This window comes from Convolutriloba macropyga, chromosome 6 (assembly GCF_964194025.1).
Source record: "Convolutriloba macropyga chromosome 6, txConMacr16.3, whole genome shotgun sequence".
Classification (NCBI taxonomy): Eukaryota; Metazoa; Xenacoelomorpha; order Acoela; family Convolutidae; genus Convolutriloba; species Convolutriloba macropyga.
This window is the reverse complement of record NC_134473.1, coordinates 8,250,606-8,263,177: the sequence shown is the minus strand read 5'-3', so window position 1 is coordinate 8,263,177 and position 12,572 is coordinate 8,250,606. Positions and strand designations below refer to the sequence as shown.

General features: G+C 38.1%; 1 protein-coding gene across 1 annotated transcript in view; it reads left to right on the top strand.

The window, feature by feature from the left end:
• The first annotated feature begins 325 nt into the window (after window positions 1-325).
• The window catches only part of LOC142340666 (uncharacterized), a 40,781-nt gene continuing 28,534 nt past the window's right edge, over window positions 326-12,572 (top strand). Inside the window, exons 1-2 of the mRNA XM_075391357.1 lie at window positions 326-466; window positions 4,535-4,701. Coding sequence (XP_075247472.1) covers window positions 4,697-4,701 — 5 coding nt within the window. The 5' untranslated portion in view covers window positions 326-466; window positions 4,535-4,696. The remainder of the gene's footprint in view (window positions 467-4,534; window positions 4,702-12,572) is intronic.

Sequence of the window (12,572 nt, the reverse complement as noted above, 5' to 3'; positions counted from 1 at the left end):
TCGCGGAACTTTTTACACTTAGCAGTCTAGGTGCAAGTCTTAGTCACCACATGTACCTTTAAATGCAAATATTGGATTTGCAAATAAAAAGCAGGTCCTCGCAAAGGTATTCCAGTCAAAAGGAAAGTTTTGACTAAAAATTGCACTTATACTCACACGTCTTGGCAAAGACTTGCATTTGGAGTTGGAAGTCTTAGACAAGACCAACAGTTAGACGTACACGTGGTGACTAACTTTTCCGATTAGACTTCTAAGTGTAAAAAATGACAGGTTAATAGCTCGGTATCAGTTCTGATATCAGACTTGTAAGCACCTCTTTGTTTCACAGTTTTTCACCAGTTGGAAATTGACAAATCAACGATCTGAAAATTGCATTAAAATTATAAGATTTTGTAGAGTTTGGGTGAAAACGGCTCAGAATTACCTGAAATGAGCCATTATTACGCCCCCTGGTCTTCTCGTACCCGTTAGTATGATTTAGTATCAGTTGATATCGGCTTTGAAGGAAAACTGGAAAATTAACCTCAACAATTTGGCACGTTAAAAATATTTTCGAAACTTGAAATTTTTAATAGACTATTTCGAAAAGTTGGTTTTGATTTAAGAATCAGCTGGCAAGTATTATTCAGGTCTTGGACAAGACTTGTAAGACTTGTAAGACTTTTAGGACTTGTAAGACTTGCTTTTAGACTTGCCTAGTACTAATATTGGCTTGTAGGTAGCTCACGGTTGGCATGGGCGCTGTGTTCTAAACAAACTTGGTATGTACTGGACATATCAACTTTTGGTCTGGCACCTCAACTTTGACCCTGTCAATCATTAATTATAAGGAAAAGGGCAGCTGAGAACAGGCCGATGTGGGCTAATGCTGTACCGCTGCAATTACGCAGGAACAAAAATTATTTGTTTATAATTGTTCTGTGATTCAAAACGAGGTTTTGACGAATTAAACCCTCTTCGATATTCCGTTTCCTGCTTCTATTTCCGTAGTAACACCTGGAACCAATTAAAAACTTAAACTAACCAAGACTCTGTTGCTTAAAATTTAAAATTAGAGCTTCAGTATAACCATTCAAAAAACAGATACCCCAAAATGAGGTATCACATTTTTGGGTAAGAAACGCCCAAAGACTATAAAATGAATAAGTTGAATGCGCTGACCAATTTTTCACTCAACTGTGCTGAGATAATGCCGAATTACCAGCGCGTTTCTCAGAAACTTTGGGCACAATTCACGCATTTCAACGCAAGATTCAGGACTTTAAAATTAGTTTCGATAAAATGAAGCGTATTTCAGTGGATTTCTTATTTAATTTTGGATAATTCCTAGAGACGGGATATAATGACATTTAAAGTGTACGTGTGGTAACTTGTTCGTTCAGCAGTCAATTAAATTTAGCTTTTTGGTATCAAATTGGGTAGAATGGGCTGGCGACTTTTGCATTATAGTTGTTACATGTTAGTTGTTGTACAAGTGATGTAATAAGTGATGTAATAAGTGATGCAATAAGTGATGTAATAAGTGATGTAATAAGTGATGCAATAAGTGATGTAAGGTGAGGGTAACGAAAGAAGATGATTTGAAGTTTTGAACGCCACAATTCTGTTTCCAGTGTCTCAAATATGCAGCATGGCCAGGGAATATCACGCGAATAAGTCTCAACCTCTGTTTTTCAGAGGGTGGTCTACAGAAATTGGTAATAGGTGCGCATCAAACGACAATCAGACTCTGAATCTTGTTGTTACACAGGTTTTGTGGTACAATATTTGCGAACACGACAATACATAGGTCGACTATCATTTAAAAACATAACCGACTAGCCTCGGAACAATTAATCTGGAGCAGCCATTGGGAGCTCTAATCTATTGGACTAACATGTTGGAGGCTGCGGGTGGGTAGGTAATGGGATTGGTGGGGTAGTTATTTTGGTTGGTGTGGTATACGGAGGGGGATCGTTAAGAGCGTTGAGGGCATAAGTAGGGCATGGTGGTTTGGTAGTTAGCTGAGGGGGGGGGGGGTTAGGGGGTAAGTCGGTCGGTGGTAGATGGGGAGGGATGGTGTTTTATTTAGAAGAAGAGACCGTTCTTGGTCCAAAAATTTCTCAAAACTCTCCTTTGACATTAGATTTTATCAGCAGGTTATAATTATTATCCGGGTTGAGGTTTCACCGCTAAAAATCGCTAAAAGATGTAAGATTTGCGGTGAATTTGCGTAAAAGCGTAAGATTTGCGTTCAATGCGATGAATGCGGTGAAAAAAAAACTTTAAAGCGGTGAAAAATTTTTCTTCACCGCTTAAGCACTGAAAGAAAATTTTTCAACGCCAACAGCAGAATGCGGAGAAAAAAAATTATAACCGCTACCAGCAGAATGCGGTGAAAAAAATTTTCATCGTTAAAATTGCAAATCTTACAAATCTTCACCGCGCTAATTTCAACGCTTATCTCACCGCATTCAACGCTAAGGGATGCGGACGCTTTGCAATGAAAAAAATTTTTTCACCGCCATTCACCGCTAATCTTACATTATTTTTTGACCAAACCTCGACCCGGGTAGTCAAAAGGAAACTAAGTGAAATTACAAATTAAGTATCCAAAAACAGAAGTAGGAGTTCGATAAGAAGGAGGACAAACTTTGATCAAACTTTCTTCACCTTAAAAAGCCGAAGAATAACTTGAAACGACTTGAAAAGTTGCGCAACCTGATCTCTAAACTAAACGTACTTAGCTTAATTAAGTAGGCGTTTGCTTGGGTTGATTAGGGGACAGTTGAAAGTAGACGGCGAGAGGGTAACTTGGTAGGTCCCGGGTCGAGGTTCGGTTAAAAATTATGTAAGGTTAGCGGTGAATAGCGATGAAAAAAAAACTTTTTTTCACCGCAAAGCGCCCGCATCTTTTAGCGTTGAATGCGGTGAATTTTTGTCAGAATCGCGGTTTTTAGCGGTGAAATTTTTCGTCACCGCATTCACCGGATTTCTTACAAAAAAAATGCCGTACACGAGTTCTATCCTCTCACCTCCTACATGTCAACAACTTCTTATTCCACTGTGCTCCTTATCCCATCCGTCACTTACTTCAATGAGATTTCCTGCGAATATAAGATAAGCATTGAATTAAGCAGTGAATATTTGTAAGATTCGCAATTTTAACGGTGAAATTTTTTTCACCGCATCCTGGTAGCACTGAAAAATTTTCACAGTATTCTGCTGGTAGCGGTGAAAAATTTTCACAGTATTCTGCTGGTAGCGCTGAAAAATTTTCACAGTATTCTGCTGGTAGCGGTGAAAAATTTTCTTTCACCGCTTAACCGATTTTTAGCGGTGATTTTTTTTTCACCTCATAAGCGGTGAATATAACTTTTTCACCCCTTGAAAGTTTCTTTTCGCCTCATTCTTCGCCTTGAGCGGAAATCTTACACTTTTTATTCAAATTTACCGCAAATTTAACATCTTTCAGTTATTTTTAGAGTTTACACCTTGACCCAGGGCTGTATTGTGGGGTACGTAGGTGCGGAGAGTAGGTAAAGCGGGAATAGGTAGGTTGGAGTAGTTAGGTAGTTGGAGGGGTCGCTATTAGGAAGGTGGCAAGTAATTGGAAGAGATTTTAAGAAGGGTGGCCAGCATTTCGGATAGGGAGAAAAAGACTGCAACTCTCACTATCACCTTTTTTCCTTGAAAACCAGCAGCTCCGAAGTACAGTGTATCCTAAAACTACGTTATTGTTAAAGTCCGATATTCGAAATCAGAAGTCACCATTTTTTAAAAGACCTCAGTTGTGTTCAAAAAGACCAAGTTTAAATCAGAAACAAAATTGATCAGATTAGAACACAACTGGAAGAATATCAAAATAACTTAGTCGTTAACTTTGCTCTTGAAATTCAGCGGCAGCTCCTAATTATGCAATAGAAACCAAGATACTATTAAAATCCAGTTAAATGAAAAAAATAGCTAAAAACTTCCCGAAATACGATCCAAAGAACTGATTGAAATACTAGAAATTACTATACCTGACCGCCAGATAAATTGAACAATACCAGCCGAAAATAGTTCGCAAATTTAGATAACATTATATATTGACCGTGCTAAGATTCTTGAAGCTCAAATCCTGACAGCCAATCTTTATTCGTTTAAAATTATTAATCAACCAAAGTAATTGGCTTCTAAACTATTCATTTACACAATTTTATGCCTTAAAGAGTGTCATTGGCATCTGAAGTTAAAAAATCAAAATCCCGGAAAAAAATTAAAAAAATTGTTAGAAACTTGCTATCAATTGTAATATCTGTAACTTCTAAACATTTTCCTTTTCACTAAAAACAGTTGTGTTTTGAGTCTATAGGCCTCAAAAAAAGTTTTATACGCTTCTTTAGATCCAATACCCAATAAACTCAAAAAATTTGAGGGAAAGCTTCCATTTTGCTTAAATTCTTAATCTGTTCATCTTAAAAACAGTTTCCTTTGAAAAAGTATATCACAAAAATTATGTAACGTATAAGGTCCAGTCTCTGTTCTTCGAAAGTGTTTGTTCTATTCCTAGGGTGTCATCAAACCGTGACTTCTAGAAGTTATCAGGCTTAGAATTCGTGGGCGAAAACAGCCCGACACTGAAAAAAGTAGAGCGTATGGAGAAGTCGGATGGAAGTCAGCATTACACAAAGGCAGGAAGGAGAGATAAAATTACGGAATTGCTGCATATGGAATGATGTTGGTGATCATACAAATGCCGAATTATTTCCCTGGAAATTCAAATTGCTAATTAGATGCACATATATTTCAACATTCTAAAACCGTGTCCCCCTTTCAGTTCATACCCCTTTATGTTAAGCGCAATTCGAGTTGTTAATGTTTCCAACTATGTTTTGATTTCTTGATTAGTCCATGAAGAACTAGCTAAAGATTTCAAATAAAATGAACAAGTTAGCAAAAATTTGAAATCGAGGTGAAATTATTGGGAACACCCGGTTTCAGATGTTTAGACCCGGTTTTAGTGCAGTATAACCATCGTTTTAGTTTTTTAGTCTGAGCTAGGGAGACAGTGACACAGATATAATTTAATTCTGAATGAAAAGAGCGCTTGCCGCATAAGCGCACAAAGTAAGTTCTAAAACGCTCATGAGCACGCTGCCTGGCTGGTCTCTTTTACTGGTAACAGAATTATTCTACCGCTGTTGACCACTCTAATCCGGTTGTTACCCGGGTTGAGTTGTCACCGCTAAAATTTGCTAAAAGATTTAAGATTTGCGGTGAATTTGAGTAAAAGTGTAAGATTTGCGTTCAATGCGATGAATGCGGTGAAAAAAACTTTTTAAGCGGTGAAAAATTAGTGGTGAACTTAAGTGGTGAATGAAAATTTTTCAGCGCTGTCAGCAGAGTGTGGTGATAAAAAATTTTTCACCTCACGGCAGAATGCGCGGAAAAAAAATTTTCACCGCTATAATCACAAATCTTACAGATATTCACCGCTAATTTCAACGTTTGTCTTAAATTTACAGAAAATATCAATAAAGCAAGTTACAGATGGCGCAGTGGTCTAACAAGTTGAAGACATGCAGCAGGTGAGAGGTTCGAACCCGTGTAGGGCAGTTTCTTTTTGGTAAGAAATACGGTGAATGGGGTGAAAGAAAATTTTTCACCTGTAAAAGCTCAAAAATTCACCGCATTCAACGCTAAAAGATGTGGGTGCTTTGCGGTGAAAACAGTTTTTTTTCACCGCTATTCACCGCTAATCTTACATTATTTTTGGACCAAACCTCGACCCGGGTAGCCAGGTTACCGGAGGGGGTTTCTGGTTCAGATAATTGTAACTTATTTTTAACAATTAAATAAAAGGGGTCTTTCCCATTATAGCCCCCCCCCCCAGCTTCGTGGTCACATAACCTATAACCCCGCCATCATGGTAATTGTACCATAAGGGGGGCTATAATTTCATGGGGGGGCTATTATGGGAAAGACCCAATAAAAGAATAGACGTTTTTCTGCACAGAGACTGTGCTTCGAACAAGGAATGTTACAAGGTATTCAAACAAAAAACAGCAAAAAAAAATTATTGCCAGCAAACCCACAGATAGTATGCAGATCTTACATATGCACTTGCATACACACCCCGACTAATGAGAGTATATTCAAAATCTGTTTTCATGCACACAATCGTACTCTTAATCACATTATTTCATTTTCTTCTTCTATTCATTCTATTTAGTTAAAAATTCACATAGGAATTGGATGTCACGCTTCGGATGACCAATTGTCTGCTCCAGGTTCGTTGAGCTGATGTAAAGCATAAAAAAAGTCTAAATAATGATAATTGGAATACAACTGGTAATATATCCCAACAGTAAGATAGCACCTTAGTAATTTGATCTTCATGTACATGAATGCTGTCCAATTTCGGGAAACCTGATTACTAATTATAACGAAATTCTCAATATCACGAGTTGGTTGCTCGGTGACGGGTGATCAGATGGTTTTATGATCGCAGAAGGGGGCCAGATTCATGAAATAACAAGTGGGCCAGAATTCCGACTGCTTGAAAACCCCACTTTGATGAGATCTCCAAAAATTTCTAAGGGCTTGCATGAAAATAAAACTGGCCGAATTCGTACATCGTGAGAATTAATGAACTCAAAGACATACAATAAAGCTAGCAGACTAAATAAAACGCACCAAATAATCGAATGCTTGGAGGGCCTATCAGTGAGCTGCTCAAGAACAAGCTTGACCGAAGAGTCAATTTCAACTGAGAAGAAAACAATGAGCCTATCGTGAGGAGATAGTGGGCCTAAGTGAGCCTCATAGACTAGCCATACCGAGGAGGCCCAAAGGGAATTTTTCAGGTGGATTTTCACCGCTTGGTACAGGTGGAGGTCTGCGATCAAGATCTCCTCCCCTATTGCAAGACGGCCATGTGAGTATCATATCTAATGCGCTGTTTAATGAAGAGAAAAAGAAATATAGTTTTGCTACTCATTCACCCCGGCCCAGTTTCCACCTCCATACTTGTAGAGAGCTTTATTCCAAATAGATTCTTGCTTTCATAACCATAGTGTCATTGGAGCTTCAGTTGGTACTCTTCTAATACGCAATGAGAAATCGACCGTCTGTGATTCCCGGTCGAAAATGTCAGCTGTGAAAAAAAGCGAAGTTTTTTGTGCGTGTATTTATTAGAAAGTAACATGCAGATGACGCACAATGTTTAGTAGGGAACATTATTTAAAACCTTGGGAAAAAAACGATTCGAACATTACTGACGCACCTACGAATAATCACAGATCATAACAGATCCTTGATTCCATACATAAAAAGAAGTTTTTTTGACTGATTCAACATGAAATCTTCAATACATTTAATAAAGTTTTCACTGAGAGTGCAAACAGCGTCAAACAAATACAAAAAACGTCATGTCATTTCTTCTATTTCTGCCACATGTTGCCACATTTTGAATGATTTACCAATTTTGTAACTGACTAACACTAGTACCGTTTCCAAGGCTATCAATCTAAACTATCCATTTTTTTCAATAGTGTACAAGCGAAGACACAGTTTCAATGGCTGACTACCTTGGTAAGAAAAGATGAAGCCTAAAATTGTGCTAGAAGCCTAAAACAAGTGAAAAAAAAATAATATCTTTTTTCCTACAGCACCCTATGACGGCCCACCCTATTCCAAAATATCCCACATCTCTGATTTTTAAACTTGCCCGTGAATCCAGTTGAAATTCCAAAAGAGATCTCAAAAAGTCTCTTCGAAACGTTTGCACCGAGATCAGTGGTGGTCGAAACGTCACCAGCGACATCAATAAATACAGAACACGGAACCAGAGTAGGTAGCTTTGGTATAGCAAAGTTTGGAACAAAAGCCGGGCGAAACACTCCACCGTGGGCGAACGCACAGAAACTCCCACTTCCAGAGGATCATACGACAGAAGTGAATATTGTCCTGCGCATCACGGTCTTGAAGAAGAAATACAGAGGAGATATAAAGTAAGACAATGTCATAGAGTTAGCACTTTTCGTGTTTAAAAAAATCAATCAACTCTAGAGTAACGACATACTACACACTCTGCGCCCAAGAAGATGGAACCGCAAGATATTTCAACATTTTGTTTCTCAGCATCAAAACAACCTTCAACAGTTTCTTACATTTGCAGGGAGCAACCATCCACATTGACTATTTCCTCGAAAGGTAGAGGGTCTGAACTCTTGACGCAAACAATGCCAGATTCAGATCCACGGATTCGCTCACCAGATGTTACATCACTAAGATTTAATTATGAAGAATATAAACACGAGTTCGCAATGTTTCAATATTGTGCTGAGGTGCTGAAAATCAATATGGATTTCAAGAAACTGTATAAAAACAACAAATTCATACACTCTAAAGATTCCAATAGTTTTTTTATAACTACCATAAACAGTCAACGCAGGTGCCTTGATTTAGACAAATTTTAAAATCATAAAATTCATTCCAAATCCAACGCTAGTGTATCTTATAAACTGTAACAATATTTTTAGAACTAGTATTACTAAATTTTTCATTTTCTTGCTTGAATATTATTCAATAACAACAGTTAGTTGCAATAAACTTTCTTGAGCCCACTAAATAAAAGTATGCAATTAAAGTTTGTTCTGATCTGCATTCGTGTGGCAATCCCAGTGGAAAAGTTTGTCAAAATAACAATTCACGTTTAAGCTTCAGAAAAAAAATAAAAACATTCACAGCTTACACAAAAAACAAGTTAATTGTGATTTTTTTGTATCAAGATCGTTCTCATACCTATTTTTTCAACAAATTTCGCACCTTCACGCATGATTGTCGAATAAACAAACAACTAACACATAACAAGTTCATTCCGGTGAAAATTTTCACCAAAATTGGGGAAGAAGTGACCTACACAGACCCTAAAGACAAAAGAGGAACATCAAACTCATATTATGTATTAAAGTTGTTATAGCACAGGCGGCAATAAACATCCGCACCATTTAATATTATTGGTCGTAGAGGAACATATTAACTTTTGAAATCGATTTGATTTTTCTTTAGGAAGGTTCACTTTCCCAATCCCCGCTTAAGTTTATGGCTTGGACCGGAGATAAATTACAAATTTAATTCAAAATCTTTAACTGATTAAGTAGAAATCTATCAAAAACGCTCTGTGTAAGATAACAGTTTTTTTTCCTGCTCTCATTCATAGTTATTATTCTTGCATCACGTCGTGCACACCATTTTACTTAACGCAAAAAAGCGTTATAGAAATAAAATTTATTCCTCTCCGGCTTCACCTTTAACCCCAACCCTCTAAACATTACAATAACCAGACATTCATTTCGCAACAAAAACAAATTTGTTGTTTGGCATTAGGCGGTGAAACTCTCACTGCTGGAGCGACTTCAGATCAGCTAGAAGAGCGAACAGACAGCAAGATATAACTTTTGAAACTGAAAAAACTTAGAATTTGTCAAAACTCAAATATGATTAAAACAGAAGAATTTTACAAGTTGGGACCAAAATTTTGTCCGCCCCCCAATTTTGGGAACGAAAAATTTGAAGAACCCGAGGTTATAGCACACGGTTAAGGTAACCTCTAAGCTATCCATGGACCCAGTGAACGCTATGGCATCAGAATCACAATTGTGGCTATTAGCTGTTATATGGTGAAAAATTGGCATTTTTTGATGTTTTGTCATTTATTGTTAAATTACTTGGTTTATTTTTTGATTTTTTAGCTGTTCAATAAAGGTCATATACCGTACATTCGAGGTATTTAACATCCATGCTACGTAATTACCATCCGTGTTTATGTCAAAAAAAGCGAAGTTTGTCGTAGTTTGACATTTACTATGTAAACAATGACCTAAATCACTTTACTTGATTAACTAATCAGAAACGAGTAGCAATGATGTTAGAATGATATTTGTTTGATTAATTACTTTAACCCAATTGTTTGAATAGTGCAAACATAATGTATTTAGAACCATTAGAAACTGTTACAAAGAGCGGTTGGCTTTCAGATTGGACCAAAATTTGATTCTTTATCATTTTTAGTCTTTTTTGCTAAGTTTGCTAGTTCTTAGGGTCCTGCTAGTTTTAAGTTAGTTGAGCTTTCTTGACGAGAAGCTGGCAGCAAGATTTCTAAACCTGGCCAAGGTCTTACGAACTTCAGCAGGAGATTGAATAAAATATCATAAAGGAACTCCTTATATTCAACCAGAATTAAAGTTACAGTCCTTTAATACGTCCCAGCGACTAATTGAAACGGACACATGATCAGCTCAACCGCAGCCCTTTGTCTCTAATACACTTTTAATAGAGATATTGTTTCTCGAAGTAAGCAACGAGATTCAATCTTACTTAAAGAATAAAAAACATTGAATCAGATGCCTGAAATTGAGCTTCAAGTTCATACAATTGGCCGCAAGCAATGCACTAATCTCTGGTGCCTAGTTGAGCAGCCGCAACATTTGGTCAGCGGACCCGGACAAAAACACGAACAGCAACGATTCTTCATGGTGGACCAAAAGGAAATCCAACTATGGCTGAAAAGAGCCCCGATAGATATTGGAAGGCGACTGATTACAAGATGTCAAGCCACCTCAAGAGTTGGTTGAACAAATTCCAAAACCTGGAGAAATTGAGAAAAATCGCAGCTAAATTTTAACCAACGAAAAACCACCTTGCGACTCAACACAATGACGGGAAAGTGTAAATCCTTCAATGAGGGGGGGGGTTGGCGAGAAATTTGGAAGAAGAGTTGGGAACAGAAAATGTAGACGACTATCGCAAGCAATGATTGTGTAGCAAACTGGAACAGCTGGTAATGAAATTAGATTCAGCTCATGCAGCACTTATTCAAATCGTGAAGTCAGATTTTGACATGGATTGGATGACGACATCAATCAAGACTAAAGATTATCATCGAAGCAGGCTCAAACAGTACCATCAAACCGCAGAGAGCGAAGATCAAACATAGTTAATTCCATCAACATCGACTGGTGGTAAATTCCCAAGCGAGACTGCAATTGATACAGGAAATGGAGCAATGGGAAACGTCAAAGATAACGTCGAGGTCTCTTCCAGGCAACCTGCTACATAAAGCAGCCAAAAAAATTCAATAGCGCACATTGGCGTCCATCGAGAAGGCAACAGTTTGACGAATTGGGGTGCAAAAAAACCTAAGAGCGAAAAGAGAAACAGAGCAACGACTGAGAGAGCAACGGTTGGAGTTAGAGCAGGATCGTCGCGAGGAAACAAAATTTAGTCGTCGGCAAGAGGAACTACGTTTACAAAGAGCGGTTGGCTTTCAGATTGGACTAAAATTTGATTCTTTATCATTTTTAGTTTTTTTTTGCTAAGTTTGCTAGTTCTTAAGGTCTTGCTAGTTTTAAGTTAATTGAGCTTTCTTGACGAGAAGCTGGCAGCAACATTTCTAATCCTGGCCAAAGTCTTACGAGCTTCAGCAGGAGATTGAATAAAATATCATAAAGGATCTCCTTATTTTCAACCAGAATTAAAGTTACAGTCTTTTAATACGTCTCAGCGACTAATTGAAACGGGACACATGGTCAGCTCAACCGCAGCCCTTTGTCTGTAATACACTTTTAATAGAGATATTGTTTCTCGACGTAAGCAATGAGATTCAATCTTACTTAAAGAATAAAAAACATTGAATCAGATGCCTGAAAATGAGCTTCAAGTTCATACAATTGGCCGCAAGCAATGCACTAATCTCTGGTGCCTAGTTGAGCAGCCGCAACATTTGGTCAGCGGACCCGGACAACAACACGAACAGCAACGATTCTTCATGGTGGACCAAAAGGAAATCCAACTACGGCTAAAAAGAGCCACGATAGATATTGGAAGGCGACTGATTACAAGATGTGAAGCCACCTCAAGAGTTGGTTGAACAAATGCCAAAACCTGGAGAAATTGAGAGAAATCGCAGCTAAATTTTAACCAACGAAAAATCACCTCGCGACTCAACACAATGACGTGAAAATGTATATCATTCAATGAGGGGGGGGGGTGGGGGGATGGCGAGAAATTTGGAAGAAGAGTTGGGAACAGAAAATGTAGACGACTATCGCAAGCAATGATTGTGTAGCAAACTGGAACAGCTGGTAATGAAATTAGATTCAGCTCATGCAGCACTTATTCAAATCGTGAAGTCAGATTTTGACATGGATTGGATGACGACATCAATCAAGACTAAAGATTATCATCGAAGCAGGCTCAAACAGTACCATCAAACCGCAGAGAGCGAAGATCAAACATAGTTAATTCCATCAACATCGACTGGTGGTAAATTCCCAAGCGAGACTGCAATTGATACAGGAAATGGAGCAATGGGAAACGTCAAAGATAACGTCGAGGTCTCTTCCAGGCAACCTGCTACATAAAGCAGCCAAAAAAATTCAATAGCGCACATTGGCGTCCATCGAGAAGGCAACAGTTTGACGAATTGGGGTGCAAAAAAACCTAAGAGCGAAAAGAGAAACAGAGCAACGACTGAGAGAGCAACGGTTGGAGTTTGAGCAGGATCGTCGCGTTTCTCTTGCCGACGGCAAAATTTAGTCGTCGGC